The 19,028-nt window shown below is 36.0% G+C and overlaps 1 protein-coding gene across 1 annotated transcript in view; it reads right to left on the reverse strand.

The window, feature by feature from the left end:
- The window catches only part of rnf123 (ring finger protein 123), a 239,019-nt gene that overhangs the window by 201,180 nt on the left and 18,811 nt on the right, over positions 1-19,028 (reverse strand). Inside the window, exons 6-21 of the mRNA XM_073861959.1 lie at positions 18,568-18,622; positions 18,264-18,349; positions 17,991-18,077; positions 17,834-17,901; positions 14,216-14,341; positions 13,680-13,794; positions 13,478-13,582; positions 13,230-13,355; positions 12,937-13,029; positions 11,259-11,332; positions 9,888-10,005; positions 9,166-9,265; positions 9,019-9,086; positions 6,974-7,045; positions 6,003-6,123; positions 5,202-5,303 (exon numbers count right to left, since the gene is read on the reverse strand). Of these exons, the coding sequence (XP_073718060.1) occupies positions 5,202-5,303; positions 6,003-6,123; positions 6,974-7,045; positions 9,019-9,086; positions 9,166-9,265; positions 9,888-10,005; positions 11,259-11,332; positions 12,937-13,029; positions 13,230-13,355; positions 13,478-13,582; positions 13,680-13,794; positions 14,216-14,341; positions 17,834-17,901; positions 17,991-18,077; positions 18,264-18,349; positions 18,568-18,622 (1,516 nt within the window). The remainder of the gene's footprint in view (positions 1-5,201; positions 5,304-6,002; positions 6,124-6,973; positions 7,046-9,018; positions 9,087-9,165; positions 9,266-9,887; positions 10,006-11,258; positions 11,333-12,936; positions 13,030-13,229; positions 13,356-13,477; positions 13,583-13,679; positions 13,795-14,215; positions 14,342-17,833; positions 17,902-17,990; positions 18,078-18,263; positions 18,350-18,567; positions 18,623-19,028) is intronic.

Genomic DNA, 19,028 nt, shown 5'->3' on the forward strand with positions numbered 1-19,028 from the left:
AGGATTGTGGCCAAAACTGGTATTGCAATCACAAAACTTGTGGCTAAATTTGGTACTGCAATCACACAATTGGTGGCCAATACACAAAATGACAACATAAACATCAGTTGAGGGCTGCAACTCCACTTTTTAAACGACAATATCCTGGCCGGACCACTGTTATCAGTGATATAAGTATTTGAAATGAAAATGATTTCTTAATGTCTAGTGACATATCAGGGCCATTTTATGATTCATTGATATACATTTCTTACATACTGTTCCTTTAACGATGCCGTGAAATCTCTTTTCTTAGACCACAATAAACACATGGATTTAATGCTGCGTTCAGACCAGCTGCGGCAGAGGCATCAAAACACATGTGATTTCAATGTAAAGTCAATGTGAAGACGTGTTGACACGTTTAGCATTTAGCCTAGTAAAATGCAACGCTCAATTCGCACCATCATGAGACGGAATCGCGCGAGTTGAAAAATTTGATCTTTGGCGGAAAAACACACCGTATTAACCAATCAGGAGCTTGCTCTAGTAGCGACGTGATTACAGAAAGCGAGCGGAGTCGCAGAAGCCCCTCCAATGACTAGAATTTCACACGCAAGGCGAGTAAACTCAAAATTTCCAGGCGGCAAACTAGACGCAGTACATGCGAATTTGACGCCTCAAACGTGGCAGGTGTGAACCCAGAGTAAGGGGTTGTGCACACCAAAACTAAAAACGCCTGGAGAACGCCGAATGCCAGCGTTTCTTTAACTAAGCGCTTTGGTAGCTCTGATACTTCAGCTGTGAGCCGGTTGGTTGCTGTGGTAATGTCCGCCCCTCCTCCACTGTGATTGGACAGCCGTTTGAGAACTGACATTGACGAGCGGAGCTTATCACCCAAAGTTGAATCTCTTTCAACTCTCGACGCTCAGCACCGAGCGCGGAAAAACGCTGAGCGGCGGTTTTCAGTGCGGAAAAACGCATAGCTTCCATTGGAAACAACTGAAAACATGCGCCGGCCGCTAAGGCAACCGTTTACTTCCTGTGCCAGTTGATGTAGACCATAGACCAGTGGTTCTCAATTCCAGTCTTCGGGACCCCCTCCCAGAATAATTTAGATGTCTCCTTATATGAAACACCTGATTTCACTCATCAGGCTCCTTAATTAACACTGAATCAGGTGTTTTTATATATGGAGAAATCTAAAATGTTCTGGGGGGCCGAGGACTGGAATTGAGAACCACTGCCATAGACTGTAAAAAAAAGATGGACGACGCAACATCGCTTCCTTCAATTGTAATGAATCGAAGCCAAATCTGTCCAACCATGGGCGCTGCCATGTTACGTAAAAGCGTCAGTTTGGAACCAGGGCATTCGCAGAAGGAATCATCTGTGGAGCGAGAGGCGGAGCAGCGTTCCAAACATCCGCCCAAGCGCTCACGTGCGCTCTGTTCATAATGACAAGCTCTGTTTCTATAGCATCAAATTTCTAGTTAAAATTAAACTTATCACAAAAATGAACAATTGAACATATATCAGCATGATAACAACTACCTTAAAGAACTAAAACCATCTTTCGGAAAACTTTATTGGAAGTGTAAATAATTTTGTTATTTAGAGCCGAGTCCCATTCTTTTGCATGGAGAGGGCGGGGTTTATGACTTGTACTGCAGCCAACCACCAGGGGGCGATTAAAGAGCCAGCAGTTGTATGAGGCACACCCGATGTGGACACGACAATCATTATTATAATTCCGCCCGCTTCTGTTTTTTTCATATTTAAAGAATTTACTACTGACCAAACAATGACTCAAACACGAGTTGTGTGCCATAGACCATTTCAAAAGATGTAAACAACACTGGTCCAGAAGCACTTCCTGTTTCCGTTTTTTAACACTAGATAAACGTTGGGATAAAATAAACCTTAAACCTGAAGAACATATAAACCTGAATTAACTGAAGTTAAACAAACATCTTAAAGATAATGATATATGTGAAATAAAAAAATAACTGTCACAAACTGTAACAGGAAGTGTTTCTGGACCAGTGTTGTTTACATCATTTGAAATGGTCTATACAGAACTTGTTGTTTGTTGTTACTACAATCACTAATGCAGACATGGTTTTAATGTTTTAGTATCTTTACCTTACCAATCTGTTACGTTCTGCTCAAGCCGTTCTGCTCAAGGTAAAGTTGATCGATCAGCTTGGTCATCTGCATTTACTATATCAGATTTGGCTCGTATTGATAAGATAGTAAAGATTATATTAACTCCTGTCAGTATTGAATTGTGAGCTAATCTTCAAAACACGCTAAGGAGCGTCACATTTCCGGCTGACGTCAAGAGGTATTCAGGCGAATCACAACGTACTGGTAAGCTGGCCATTCGGAGGACCCTGCGCTTTTCAGAACGATGAACAAATTTGTACAAAATCAACACGTTTTAGGGAGGCGGGGCATAGAGGAGCAACAATATTGTACGATATGTGGAAAATAAGTTTTTTGAAGCTTAAAGGATTAGTCCATTGTCTTAAAAAAAATCCAGATAATTTACTCACCACCATGTCATCCAAAATGTTGATGTCTTTCTTGGTTCAGTCGAGAATAAATTATGTTTTTTGAGGAAAACTTTCCAGGATTTTTCTCATTTGGACTTTAATGGACCCCAACACTTAACAGTTTTAATGCAGTTAAAATTGCAGTTTCAAAGGACTCTAAACGATCCCAAATGAGGCATAAGGGTCTTATCTAGCGAAACGATTGTCATTATTGACAAGAAAAATAAAAAAATATGCACTTTTAACCCACAACTTCTCGCCTATCTCGTAATGCCGTTGAAAGGTGATGTGTTACATATATTAAACACACATTTGCAGACCAATTTAAACAATAAACTGACACGAAGACATTAATTTGTATCATTAGACATACAACAACTTCAGAACTGTCCTCTTTCTCCACACTTGTAAACACTGGGGCGAAGTTTCGCATATGTCATCCGTGACCTCTTGACGTGATGATGTATTAAGTGAGGCTGCGCTGCCTCATCACAGGACCGGAGATAGACGAGAAGTTGTGATTTAAAAGTGCATATTTTAATTTTTTTGTCAAAAATGACAATCGTTTCGCTAGATAAGACCCTTTTGCCTCGTTTGGGATCGTTAGGGTCCTTTGAAACTGCTATTTAAACTGCATTAAAACTGTTTCGTGTTGGAGTCCATTAAAGTCCATTAAAGTGAGAAAAATCCTGGAATGTTTTCCTCAAAAAACATACTTTCTTCTTGACTGAACAAAGAAAAACATTTTAGACGACATGGTGGTGAGTAAATTATCTGGATTTTGTTTTTAAGAAAATTGACTAATCCTTTAAACCATGCAATCAAATTGTATTATTCCAAATACACAAAATAACGTTGTTTTTAGCACTGTAATAGGTGCCTTTTTAATAAAAAATAACTAGAAAAGAAACCTAGATGATAGGTCATGTCATATTCAGTGGATATGAACATTTTGTAAGGTTTAAAGACCAAACTCAACAATAGAGAGACACAATTATATAATGTGCCAAGCTTTTAGGTGGAGCTTAATAACCTATAAATCAATTTTGTGGAGATGGGTAACAAGCTTTGAAGTTGGAAGCAGCCCACAAATACCTCAAGATATGATGGTCAAAACTGAAGCCTGTCATATACAAGTTGGCACAGTTTACAAAATACAGATTGGGCACTCTTCACTAATGCGAGTTGAAGTTTACCCACAAGGAAAATCAGTTTTGTGAAGATGTTTTTGGGACAATGAGCAGTGAGGTGATTGAATATAACTGGAGAAAGGACGCAGCAATCATTAGTGTTTAATCAAAGAAGAACCGAGAAGAGAAACGCAGAGTAAAGATGAGTTTTTAGGAAACAAAAGACAGAATTAGAATAAAGCAAACCACAGTCCAACCAAGTGATGCGTGACAGGACTGCCTCGCCACCAATGAAAACACATCACAGACGTGCAAAAATAATTGCCAAACGCTATTCACATGTGAATTCCTGGGTGATTTCTAATTTGCATATTATCCATCCTGTATCCAACGTTTCAGTTTGGGATGAGTGAATATAGTTCATTAAAAACTGCATGTCCAAAGTGTGGCCGGAAAGCATAACATTACTGGTGGCCTTTTATTGATGAACACATTATGAGGTGAACGAATTGTGAAATAACATGCCTCAGTGCATTCTGGGTAATCTAGCCACAAATATCATCACATATTAAAGGAAAAATCCCCTTTTTCTCTTCGCTCGCTCTCGTACTCCCCACTGTTCGTCAATAATTTTGCGGGACGTGGCGCTGCCTTGAAGGAAATCAATGTCTATCTGCATCAAAGTCCTTCTAAACGTAGCCAGCCTCCATCTCATCCCATCATATCAAAAACTTTAATAATGCCACAAATCAAAGTACCAGAATAGGCTTATTTTTTTTAGGTTAATAGCAAAGTCGAAAGCAAATTTAAAAACTGAAAAAAGTGCCCTTAGGTTGTGTACAAAGCATTCAGTCTTAATCTAAAACGAATTTGCTACATTGGTCAATCCATACTGTTTGCCTGCCACCTTTGGTTAGATCAATAACAAAAAGAAGTTTCAAAACAAAACAAATATAATAAGCACATCAATATGAGAAAGCACACCTGATTTTACAACTAAGAAAAACAACATAAATGAGAATAAATGTTTCTGAAAAATGTTTGCAAACACTGAATACAACAAAAAACATTATAAAAATAAATATTAAAAACGGTATACATTTTGTCTCTTTTCATATAAATATAAATAATAAAAACTGTATGCATTTTGTCTCTTATCATATAAAAATAAATAATAAAAACTGTATGCATTTTGTCTCTTATCATATAAAAATAAATAATAAAAACTGTATACATTTCGTCTCTTATCATATAAAAATAAATAATAAAAACTGTATACATTTTGTTTTTTATCATATAAAAATAAATAATAAAAACTGTATACATTTTGTTTTTTATCATATAAAAATAAATAATAAAAACTGTATACATTTTGTTTTTTATCTTAAAAGTACATTTTTTCTTTTCTGATTAAGTTTACCGACAGAGCAAACTGCTTAAAAACAAAATTGACTTTCTGCTCCCTCTGGTGGCCTCAGCCAAACATCACACATCATAATTTAATAAAACAAGGTTTTATTTCTTTTGAACTAACCTTTGAGTGTTTTCTTCAAATGCGAAAGAAGTCCACCGAGCCTCTGAAGATCAAAGTAATCCACCTTCCCGTTGTAAAACAGCTGAGGGGGAACATAGGCGTCTGATGGACACACACAAAAAAGTTTACAAAGTTTGTTGTCCATAGCATGTACACTCACTTAAAGGATTATTAGGAACACCTTACTAATACTGTGTTTGACCGCCTTTCGCCTTCAGAACTGCCTTAATTCTATGTGGCATTGATTCAACAAGGTACTAAAAGCATTCTTTAGAAATGTTGGCCCATATTGATAGGATAGCATCTTGCAGTTAATGAAAATTTGTGGGATGCACATCCAGGGCACGAAGCTCCCATTCCACCACATCCCAAAGATGCATGGTGGTCATAAAGGGATGGACAGGACATGGTCAGAAACAATGCTCAGGTAGGCCGTGGCATATAAACGATGCCCAATTGGCACTAAGGGGCCTAAAGTGTGCCAAGAAAACATCCCCCACAACATCACACCAAATTGAACAGGTGTTCCTAATAATCCCTTAGGTGAGTGTATATTATGAAGTCAAGGACAAAAGCACTTTAGAGTCAATGATAATGGTATCCACATTTGTGGCCAAATATTAAAACGCAGAAGGATGCGGCCTCATTCCTAAAAGCTTTCTGACAACATTATTAATGTTTATTAATTGTCAGTGTATTCCAACAGTCAATATAAATCAGCTAAAATATTGTTAGTTGAACTTAAGATCAGTTACTTCTTGTGGTCGGCGTAACAGACCTGTGTGTGTTTGTGTTGTCTACCTTCACTGCTGATGGATCCAGGACATTTTATCCTCCCTTCATCCCAGTAGCTCCTGATGGCCGTGATCAACCGGTGTAGAAAGCACACCATGTATTCAGGAGGACATAAAACTGTGGGGTTCTGTAAATACAAACACACAAAACACTGCAATATAGTTGAGGCAAATATTAAACATATGTCCCTGTATATCACATCGCTTTAATTAAAAATAAAGGGTTCAACATGGCAAAAGGTCAAACTGGTTGTTTTCCAAGCTTAAATGAGTCTGGAGGCTATCAGTGTGACATCTCGACCTATTATAAATTCGCATAAAATGTCTCGAGCTCATGTTAAAGGGCAGGTCTAACTGTATTTTATGCATTCTGACTTATTATCACAGTTAAAGAGTTTGCTTCCTCATGCTAAACATAGGCAAAGTGTCAAAAAAGCGTATTTCTGTGCCATACACACTCCTTTTTCCTACAAGTTTTGGAAAGTTTTCAAATTCTGAATCTGTTGTGTAACCGAACCCCCCCAGTAGGAAGTGGAAGTCCTTATATGGGCACTTTAACCAGAACAGCGCATGCACACAGAAGAGCTGACAAGAAATTAACGTCAATGAAAGTAAAGTAGTGGTGTTGTTGTTGTTTGTGAGCTTGTTCAGTTTTCCAATGAACCCAGCCTTATGGAAACAATGGATATAGTTTGTTTATTCGGGGTAGCAGCAGAGTTGTACGTGTGTATTTGTTTTTATAAATCTAATAAAACTACAGACTCCTACATATAACTAAAGGATATATGAAGTATGCAATACTACTCTATAGGTACTCAAGATTAACATGAGATAAGCAGAAACAGCGTGCGTTATGGGAGCTTTAAACAAATTCGTCAATCGCTTGGACAAGAAGCTTTCAACGAAGCCCTGGCACGAGTAACGTAAAGGACTTTAGGGTGATCTGACTGAAATGAAAAATCAGTAAGCTTCTTGTACCCCTCGATTGCTGGCGTTCTCTTGCAGAAACTTGCGGAATTTGTTTAGGAAAATGTATCGGGAAGCTTCCCCCTGTGAAAAGAGAAATCCGTATGAGACAGATAATATAGCACACAAACAACTTTAAAGGAATAGTTTACACTTCAAAATCAAAATTGTATCTTAAAAGAAAACACTACTGTTTTTCAAAAGTTTACTATGTTCTTACCTTAACTTAGACAAATGAATAAATAAATATCTATCTTTTTTCAATGCGTGCACTTAATCTTGGTACAGCGCGTCGTGAATGTGCTAGCATTTAGCCTAGCCCCATTCATTCCTTAGGATCCAAACAGGGATTAATTTAGAAGACACCAAACACTTCCATGTTTTCCTTATTAAAAGACTGATACATGAGTAGTTACACGAGTAAGTATGGTGGCACAAAATAAAACGTGGGGATTTTTTAAGTGGATAAAAATGAGAACTATATTGTATGGTGGAAAAGCACGTTTGACCTCGGCCCGCAGCAACATCATCACTCTTGACTACACCCCTCTCACTTAAACTTCCTTCAATTTTACTGCTCCCGAGGCCAAAGTGATGCAAACTTTGTGATCAACAAACAAAAAAAAACAAAATAATACTTTGATGGCATTGATAAACATGTGGTGGTTTTCTGTGGCGGCGAAGAAACGTAAGCCATCAAAATCTAATAATTTATGTGAGAGACACGTGGGAGGTGGAAAAATGCTGACTGTTGCTTGTTCTTATACGACAGCATCAAGCTTCTGTCATGCTAACACATTGCATCCAGGGGATCTTATAAAAAACTTTCAATTATTTTACTCCAACCGTGGGTTCACACCAGCCGCGTTTGAGGCGAAATTCACGTCATGGGAGGGGCTTCTGCATCTGCGCTCGCTTTCTGTAATCACGTCACTACTAGAGCAAGCTCCTGAATGGTTAACGCGGCACGTTTTTCCAAAAAAGTTCACATTTTTCAACTCGCACGTTTGCCATGGCAACGCTCAATTCACGCAAGACGCGCGAAAAAGGCGGAATGGCGTCTACCATGCCACACTAAACGCCTCATTCACGCCGCGAGACCTCCAGATGCGCGTCAACGCGTCTTTACATTGACTTAACATTGAAATAACTTGCGCTTAACGCCTCTACCGCGGCTGGTGTGAACGCAGCATTAGTCAACGAAAATTGAGCAGGACCAAAACATTTTACAGCTGATCTCTGTCAAAAAAGTTCAGGGACGACGCCCCAAAGATGACAACTGCAATGACAGTGTTCTTAATACGACAAAGTAAGTGTTTTGATGAATGCTTATTTTTTTAATCAGTGTATACCTCTATTCAACTAAATGAATATAACATGGCAAAGATGAATGCACATTTATATATTGATTCAATAGATTTATAGCATTTTGTTGAAAAAATCTGTTTTAATAATAAATCTATAAAAGTCAAATTATGGATTTGAATTTTTATGTTATTATAACCTAAAGATGCTATGTTAACGTTTGTACCAGAAAAATTTGGTTTACATCTTGTCACTTTCTTGTTACAGAAAACACATTTTAACCGAAATCAGTCAAATTGGATTTATTGCGTTTTGGAACCGAACTCTTCATATGTTCAAATTTTGATTTTGGAGTGAACTATTAATGCGTAAAGCATGATCTACTGAATTATTTCAATGCAAAAACTTTAGTTACACAAGCTTGATTTCACACATAGCTGCGTTCTGAAAAGCACTTTCATTTATATTGCACACTAGGCGGACGTTCAATTCTTAGCGATTCCACAAGGGGCGCTATAACTCGCATTAGCATAAATGATCAACTACAGCATTTAGTATATAGCTAAAGATAAACTGTTGACATGTTTTTACTTAAAAGTTAAATTTAAATTCTGTCATCATTTTCTCACGCTCAAGTAGAGACCTGTATAAATATCTTCCTTTGTGTTCAGCAGAGCATAGACATTTTTACTAAGTCTGTAACAACTTGTCTAGGATTAAAGTGATCAGACACATAAGAGAAATCAACATACCGTTTCCGTTCCTTTGTCCTTGTTGTTTAACATCAGTCTGAGAATCTGAACTTGTAGCTCCTCCACAACTACACACAAACACATGCACACACACGGGTTCAGTTGAGTGTCACAGTGTTAGATCTGATATGTATGTTTAATGTGTACCCTCAATCCTTTTCTTTAGCCTGTGACAGCCTCGCTCGTACGCCCGCCGTCTCAGCCTCTCCTCAGATGTCTCTTCTCGTGTATCTCTCTCATCTTTACCCTGAAAGAAACGAAGAAGAATTATTCATCTGTAATTTACACAAGAGGTCTGAGACTTTATAAGATCAATAAGACACTCAAGGCTTATATCACAGTTATAGTGAAAATCAAACACAAAGCCTAAAAATAATAATAATAATAATAATGCTTTAAAGCTATTACTTTTAAGACTTGAGTATTATTAAAGATAACATTACAAACTGCATTTACATTCTCATTTTTTTATTTAAATAATGAGTGTATTCAACTGTATATTTGACCACTATGTGTGTTCCTTGGAAATCAAACCCATGACCATTGATCACACTGCAAAAAAATTATTTTCAAGAAAAATAATTCTTAGTATTTTTGTCTTGTTTTCAGTAAAAATATCAAAAAATTCTTAAATTAAGATGCTTTTTCTTGATGAGCAAAATTACCCAAGAAAATAAGTCTAGCTTTTAGACCAAAAATATCAAATGTAAGTGATTTTTTGCATAAAACAAGCAAAAAAATCTGACAATGGGGTAAGCAAAAAATATTGAAAATTTTTCTTAAACACAAAATTCAAGAAAAATGCAATAAAAATTTTAGCGTCGTACACCTGTGATCCAATCAACCAAAACGCAGATGGCGTCTCTCACCTCTTTGTCGAAGCGTGTTGGCCACCATGTGGTTGGGATCAGTTCCTCTAGCCCCGCCTCGTTCACCCTCAGAGGAGTCTTGATGTAAAAGAAGACCACAGATCGCACCACATCGAACGTGACATTGTTAAGGGACAAAGTTCGTGAAATATACAAACTAAATACACATTTATGCATTCATCATAAACAAACTAATTTGTATTATGCCTATGCCTATTTCAATTACGATTCAGTTTAGGATGTTAAATATACTTCTATTAAATGGATAGGCATGGTCCTGGATGTTAATTGGTCAATACCATGTAACAGTTACAATGTGAAGCCCTGTATACGATAAGCGATAAGACTACCGCATTTTCCAGGCTATAAGTCGCTCTGGAGTATAAAGGGGATCGCACACCGGCCGCGCAGCTCAGCATCGCGCCGCGTCGCGTCGCGCCTAGGACAACTCGGAGGTATTGTAAACCGGAAGTGGACGTTAAATAGCGCGAGCTTCGTCAGATAGCGTCTACTTCAAAATGTAAAATATACGTTAGCAGCCAATGTTAATCGTTAATGATTTGGGACAAATATGATGTTATTTAATGTTAAACTATGTGAGTGGCGCTCTGTGGCGCAACAGGGATTTGAACAAATTCCTGAGTCACAGCTGGGCGGCGCGGACAGGCGCCACCTGGCGGCGCCGGTGTGCGTACACTCATAGAAAACAATTTGTTACATTTTTTTTAGAACGGCGCGGCGCTGCACGGCCGGTGTGCGATCCCTTTAAGTCGCATCAGTCAAAAAATGCGTCATGAAGAGGAAAAAACATAAGTCGCTGACTCGACCTGACCCAAACCATGGGGTACTATGCAATGAAAGAGCGCCATTAATGTCCTTGCTTTTCCAAGCTAATAATGGGAGAAAACAGGGATCAAGGAACAAATTCTGACTTTGAAGCCCAAAAAAGTGCATCTATTCCTCACAAAAGTAACCCACACAGTTTCAAGAGGTTAATAAGGCCTTTTGCGGGTAATCGATGTGATGTTGTAAGAAAAATATCCATATTTTTAACTTTATAAACTATAATAACTAGCTTCCGGTAATGACCCCATCTTAGACTCACGCAATTCACGAGTGTCAGTGCGCAATGTACCCATGGCAACCAACGCTCACTACACAAAAACTCTTGCGTGAATCGCTTTGCTGACTCTATCGATGTCAAACGGGTGTCATTTTATGCCAGATTCCAATAAATCAAAAATTATTTCAAAATGAAAAAAAAAACTCATGTATGAAAATTTGCTCATTGCGACTTAAGTTGCCAGGAGGGGTCACTTATATTTATTAGTAATATACAGTGAAACCTGTTTTACAAATAAAAGAGGATATAAGACGTTGCTGAGCAAGTACTTCCTGGACTTCTCGTGACTGAGGATTGCGGTGGTAAGACGCAGGTAATGAATCTGTAAAATATATGAAAGAAAAATTGTACAATAATCAAAATGTCTTATTACAACTGCAAACATTCAGAATGTTTAGTATTAAGGGCTCATTATAGTTGTGCGTAGGTCCTAACACTGACACTTTTGTTTTTGCCCCTATTTTTCAGATACACAAAAGGGCCTATTTCTCTCAAATGTTGTTTACAAATTTGTCTAAATCTGTTTAAGTGAGCACTTCTCCTTTGCCGAGATAACCCATCCACCTCAAAATCAAGATGCTGATTACAGCATGATTATTGCACAGGTGTGCCTTAGGTTGGACACAGTAAAAGGCCACAGAGAAATAGACTGGAGAAATAGGCCTTTTGTGTACATAGAAAAAGTCTTAGATCTTTGAGTTCAGCTCATGAAAAATAAGGTGGGGGGGCACAAAAGTGTTGCGTTTATATATTTTTTTCAATGTATGTACCCCAGCTGTCACTGGGGCTGTACCCTTTCAAAAAGTACAGCTTTGAACCTACAAAGTTCATATTAGTACCTCAGAGGTACATATTAGTCCCTTTCACACATACAGTCTTTACTGGTAATTTACTGGTAAATTGCAGTTAACATGTCGTGTGTGAACAGAACCTTTCCGGTAAATCAGTGCTCTCAATTTACGAGTAAGACAGGTTGTAAGATTACCAGTAATTTACCGGTAAGCGTTATGTGTGAACGAAAAATATAGGATTACCGGCATTTAGAACGGACAGCGTCAGACCGCGCTGACAGATCAGGCCAATCAGAACGTTTTTAAACAGATGACGCGTTTACCCCTGCACTGTTTACGTTCGTTTCCACACCCATGCTGCTTAAAAGTCGAGCACAACTGAAGTTAACATCCACATTTCTTCAAAGTTGTTTAAAACAGCTTACCATCTATTTGCCAAATTGCCGACGTCCTTAGTACACCCTCGGTGAAGCTAAGGTTCCGTTTGACGTCGCCTACGCAATGTTGTTTGTTCACGAGCAACTTCGCGACCGTTTGCCACAGATGTGAAAACAACAAAATACGGACCGACAATATTCAGTCATAACCCACCATTGTGTACAAATACGACACGGAGCTCGCGGCTGCGCTCCACAGGTAACTTCCGCTTTCTCTCCGAGTTTACCGGTATTTTGATACAGATGTGTGAATGATGTCTTGCTGGTAAAAAGACGGAACGTCACTGCATGTGTGAACAGCACATTTTTGTATTTCCTGGTAAATTCATTCTGGTAAATTCATGGTAATTTACCAGAATTATTGTGTGAAAGAGGCTATTGATACCGAGCAGTGCATACTAGTACCTCAAAGATACATAGTTGTATCTCAAAGGTACATATTGGTGCCAAATGTATACATATCTTTACCTATATGGTACATTTTAGGACCTTTTCAAAGGGTACGGCCCCAGTGACAGCGTTTGTATCACTTTTTTTAAGAGTGTAGTAACATGAAATGTCTTCATAAAAACACAATGGAAATAACTGTTTGAACAACACTTTCTTTGAACCTTCAACATTTGGTTACTAGCAAGTTAACTACTACGCTACAGACAATTGTATATAAGCTATGGAAACTAGGAAGAAGAGTTCAATACCTGAAATCCCAAATCAGGAATGATGGGAGAAAAGCGATACGCTCTCAGCAGTGACATCATCAGCTGTTTTAAACACTCGTTCACCTCATAGTCCTGCAGGCAGACAGAAATCACAAATCTCATCAGTATGATGAAACACTGTTTCAAACACTTTCCAATAGCTCTTGAGTCTCATTCTCGTTCTTACATCATGGGATTTCTAACAAATGTAAGATGCCTCTCTTCTCATATAATGTAACAAGGTTCAATTCACATGCTTTGAGAGACTTTAAAGTTTGAGTTTATCTCTTTACCTCCATGAGCAGCCAAAACAGGTCGAGCAGTTCTTGTATAAGCGGATGCTCTTCAACCGATCCTCCACCTTCCAATATACTCAACAAGAACTTCATCAACACGTCCTCCACCAAATAAACTTTACACTAGGAAACACACAAACAATCCCAATAGATAAAGCAGATGACAAATGAGTAAAATCATTGAGCCCATTTAATAAAAAGTATTTTATATCTCTAAAAATAATATTGCTGAGCAATCTGTTTACCATAAGAGGTGAAAAATGGTTAAATATATGTGCAAGGGTCATCAGGACCGTCGAATCGCCATGAAGCTGCCATGATGCACTGTTGCTCTCAACAACCTTTTCCTCCTAAACAAAAGAAAAAATATTTTTCCACACAAAAAAATTAAAAAGATCAAAGCATTACAGTGACTGTACAAGTAATACATGTAATAAGTGCAGATACCTGTGTGTCAATGGTGGTGGACAGAAGAGTCTTGATGTATCCCAGAAGTCTGTTTGCTTTGATGAGGTCAGAGGTTGGTGGGTTTTGTAGTGGACGGTAACCCTCCACAGGGTACGTGAGGAATAAATGGGTTAAGGGACAAACAGATTCGTTTTTTAATACATGACAGTTTACTTCAAATTTTGAGAAATGTTGCTGATGATTAATAAATAATAATTATTCATAAATAATACATAATCATGAATACAATTAAGGAAAAAAGTTTAAATCTATATTTATGCTATACTTTATATTATAAATTATTGAAAGACAAATTCATTATGAACATAGAAATAATTTTTGAATCTATATTTGTTACAATATACAATAATACAATTACAATAGAAGCATATATACATAATATATATATAAATATAATTATATAAATATATATATATATATAATAAATATATATATAAAATGTAATATTCAATTGAAATACTTTTAATAACTTTAAATAATATATGATTACAAATAATTTATATAGGTAAGGATATCTGAGAGGACGGCTGCCGAAGTTGAATGCTACAGACTCCTTGAAAGACAAACTGATGGCAGGAAAATAAGCTATGCTGGGCCCCATCTTAATATTACTGAATGCCACACCAAGAGACTGTCCATTCCTAAAAAAAACATTTAAAACACCACAACAACAATTTTATTCCTAAAAAAATCGGATCCAATGTGTAACGCTTTTACAATTGTTAGCATAAAACATGCAATTATAAAATTATTTAAATTAATAATAGAATTATATTAATGTATTAATTATAGAATTGTATTAATTTATTAATTATAGAATTGTATTAATTTATTAATTATAGAATTATATTAATTTATTAATTATAGAATTATATTAATTTATTAATTATATTAAAATATTATATTCATTATAATTTATTCTATAATAAATAGTGCTGGGCAAAGTTTATTTGCGATTAATCACATACAAAATTAAAGTGATTTTTTTGCATAAGATATGAGTGTCTGCTGTATGTTATTATTATGTATATATAAATACACACACATTCATGTATGTATTTAATAAACATTAATATGTGTATACACTGCAAAAAAATTACTTCTTACTTAGTATTTTTGTCTTGTTTTCAGTTAAAATATCTAAAAATTATTAAATTAAGGTGCATTTTCTTGATAAGCAAAATGCCCTAAGAAAATAAGTCTTGTTTTTAGACAAAAAATATCAACTTTAAGCGAATTTGTGTTTAAAACAAGCAAAAAAAAACTGCCAATGGAATTAGAAAAAAAATCTTGAATTAAGTGTTGAAAAGTGTATGAAAAAAGAAAACTTATTTCGATTTCTTCTTATTCCATTGGCAGATTTTTTTGCTTGTTTTAAGCACTAATTTATTTAAAGTTTATATTTTTTTGTTTAAAACTATTTAAAAACTTATTTTCCTACACTCTAAAAAAACAAACGGTGCTATATAACACCAAAACTGTTGCTTTGAATCGTAACCATAGAAGAACCGTTTTTAGTGCCATATAGCACCGGTGAAGCACCGGTGAAGCACCTGTGTAGAACCATATAGGGGCCATATAGCACCACTATAGCACCACATTTGGTTCTACATAGCACTATATGGTTCTACACAGGTGCTTCACCGGTGCTATATGGCACTAAAAACGGTTCTTCTATGATTACGAGCAAAGAACCACTTTTGGTGCTATATAGCACCGTTTGTTTTTAGAGTGTAGGTCATTTTGCACATCAAGAAAATACATCTTAATTTAAGAATTTTTAGATATTTTTACTAAAAACAAGACAAAAATATGAAGAAAATATTTTTTGTAGTGTATATATTTATTTATTTTTATACATTGAAAAAAAATGATTTTCAATAAGAAAAAAAAATCTTAGTGTTTTTGTCTTGTTTTCAGTAAAAATATCTAAAAATTCTTAAATTAAGATGCTTTTTCTTGATGAGCAAAACGACCAAAGAAAATAAGTCTAGTTTTTAGACCAAAAATATCAAATTTAAGTGATTTTGTGAATACAACAAGCAAAGAAATCTGCCACTGGGGTAAGCAAAAAATCTTGAACTTTTTCTTAAAGGAGCGGTGAATTAAATAATCAATTTTAACTTAATTTTTTGTCATATAAGAGGTCATCATACTTAATGAACATCCTGCAAGTTTCAGAACTTAAAACGTCATTGTTACTGAAATATAACAGTTTTTGGCAGCAAGCCCGTATTACGACCGAGGGTGGAATTCAGAGAAATATGACGTCAGTGTAGAATTGAAGCACCTCCCCGAACCCAAATACAACAACCACTTTTGTAGCCCCGCCCACAGCTTCGCGTGACACACGTGTGTCTCAACAATCAGTAAACATGTCTTTAAAGATTGCCAAATGTAACCAAATTGACTTTTAAATACATAAAGACTTTTATTTTGACGCGGTGATCTGTTATGAAAGAGTAACCATGGTAACGGAGTTTTCGGTTGTGGAAGAACCGTCTATGGGAAGAACACAGACGCTGTTTAACCTTAACTCGGAGGCTCGGAACATAACATTAGGAATGCGTAGGCAAAGGTTGTTTTTGAAGAAGTTCCAGCTCGCGTGGGGAGTGTTTGTTTACTTTGTGTACCGCAGATTCATTTGTAAAGAAGTCGATGCTGGATTTGCTGAGAGTCTTTGATTAAAAGCACCACTAATAATGGACCTGACAAAAATGTCACATCAATATACACAGTGAGTAAAACATTTAACTTTATTTAAGATACTGCGTTTCACTATCGCTTGATATGTCCTGTTGTAACATCCATGTCTAAACACTAAAAACATTAAACAATTAATAAAGGTACTACACTTTAACAATACGATTGTAATTTAACGGTAGAAATATACAACATTAGTGATAAGGAAGGACTTACCCGCCGCAATTTAGATTATGATGCCCGCTTACTGTGTTGTATACAGTAATTTAGGCAAGTTGCGTTTGAAAGGTCAAACACTCAACAAAGCTTTTTTATCATATAACTGTGGTATGTAACGTTACGTGTAAGTAAGAGCAACCTCACAAGCACAATAGAAATATACAAAGTAATTGATAAGAACTTATCAGCCACGGTTTAGATTCTGATGCGCGCTTACTGTGTTGTTTACTGTAATTTAGTCACGTAGAGTTTAAAGTTTTGTTTTACAATACGTATTGTCATTTATGTGTATCATCTTTAGCACCCAGAATCTTTTGTGGCTCAAACATATTTGTGTTCGGCTGCTATTTTTATCACATTAATGTTTTTAAAACATTTCCCCACGTGTAATGACGGGGAATGAAGCTGTCCAATCATAGCAGTCGGCATTTACGTCCAGGTCTTCAATGCGGCCCACCCCTTCAAACAAACCATTTCTCCAGACATCCACTAATCAATGTTACAAAATAGCCTATTACTTATTGTTTTTGATGTTTTTGAATGTAAAAACCACACGAACATCATAAGTAGACATCAGACAACAGTATAAAACAATAAAATCGACAAATTCACCGCCTCTTTAAACACTAAATTCAAGAAAAATTTGCTTAACCCATTGGCAGATTTTTTTGCTTGTTTTATGCACAAAATCACTTAAATTTGATATTTTTGGTCTGAAAACTAGATTTATTTTCTTGGGTCGTTTTGCTCATCAAGAAAAACCATCTTATTTAAAAAAAAAAAAGATATTTTTACTGAAAACAAGACAAAAATACTAAGACATTTTTTCTTGAAAATCATTTTTTGCAGTGCAAAAAAAATGGATATATAAATAAAAATGTTCTGAAATGAATATTTGTATGTGTCTGTGTTTAAATATACATAAATTATTACACACAGCACAGCCCCATATATTATGCAAAAATGCACTTTTATTTTGTATGCAATTAATCGCGAATTAATCTTTGCCCAGCACTAAATAATAATTAATATAAAATATAAATAAATATATTTACACAAACATGTAAATGTTTCTTAAATACAGACATGAATGTTTGCGTATTTATATATACATAAGAACTACACACAGTACACATACAGTATAATATGCAAACACAAACTTTTATTTTGTATGCAATTAATCGCGAGACAGCCCTAAAAATTATACTTACAAACAAAATGTGATTGTTCCTTCATCCAAATCTATCAGACAGCTGACGATATCTCCAGCAGCCCAAGACTAAATAGAAAGCAAAAGACAAAAATAATGTCAAACTCCCCACTGTATTCATCGGGACAACCTGAGCGTAAGCCCTGATGTGTTTGTACCTTGCCGTAGTTGGTGGTTGAAACGTTCCACTTGCGAACTCTGTTCCCGTCATAGGCGTACGAGTCTGGCGTGTCCCCAACTCCCTCCTGAAGACAACAAGACCGCAACAGTTTCATAGGCCTAATACATCATAAAATAGGTATTTGTTGCTACTGGGACACAACGTTGGAAACAATTTCACAGATGGATTAAGCAAAGTAAAATTCGGAGAGTTCAAGAAACAATCACAATGTAATAATACATTTCTACGGATTGCTGTTAAACACTTTTACCTCCTGGTTGAACCTGCAGTTTATTGTGCACCAGCCAATCTGCATCAATCCTTGAGATGAGATGAGGACTTCGTAGACCCATTTCCCTAAAACCAATTAAAATAATCATATTAATGAAATGTAATGTGTACCTGTACTGTATATGACCTTGTGTTAATGCTGTATAGACTACAGAGAAGTGGAAAGCATACAGATAAATATTATTGAGGCATCATTTATAACCTTACATTGAAATGCTCAATAAGGAAGGACATACACTTCTCTGGACAATTACTACAAATTAATGCACATAGTAAAATATTACCTTTGTAAACGCATGTGGTGGCTCTGATTGAACTGAAGTTGCTGTGGCCGATCACCTTTAAATACGAAAAGCAGATTAAAACGCATTTTGTGGAAAAAAGAATTCGTTTTTATAATAAATCAAGTTATGGATTTGAATTTTTTATGTTTTTATAACCTAAAGATGCTATGTGAAAGTTTGTAACAGAAAATAGTGGTTTTCATCTTGTCACTTTCTTGGTATAGAAAACACGTTTTAAAACAAAATAAAAAAACTTATTTCAGTCAGGACCACTTAAGAATACCAAATTATATAATATATTTATATATTATAACAAATATCTGAATTTGGCCAAAGGCTGAGGAATCAAGGGGCTCGGTTGTCATACTGCACCTTTAAGATGCATCCTTTGCATGTATCCCCCAGCCTCGCATAACCAACATTTTAGTATGCTACAAATACAATAATTAAAAAGGGGTGCA

The sequence above is a fragment of the Misgurnus anguillicaudatus genome, chromosome 23 (assembly GCF_027580225.2).
Source record: "Misgurnus anguillicaudatus chromosome 23, ASM2758022v2, whole genome shotgun sequence".
Taxonomy (NCBI): domain Eukaryota; kingdom Metazoa; phylum Chordata; class Actinopteri; order Cypriniformes; family Cobitidae; genus Misgurnus; species Misgurnus anguillicaudatus.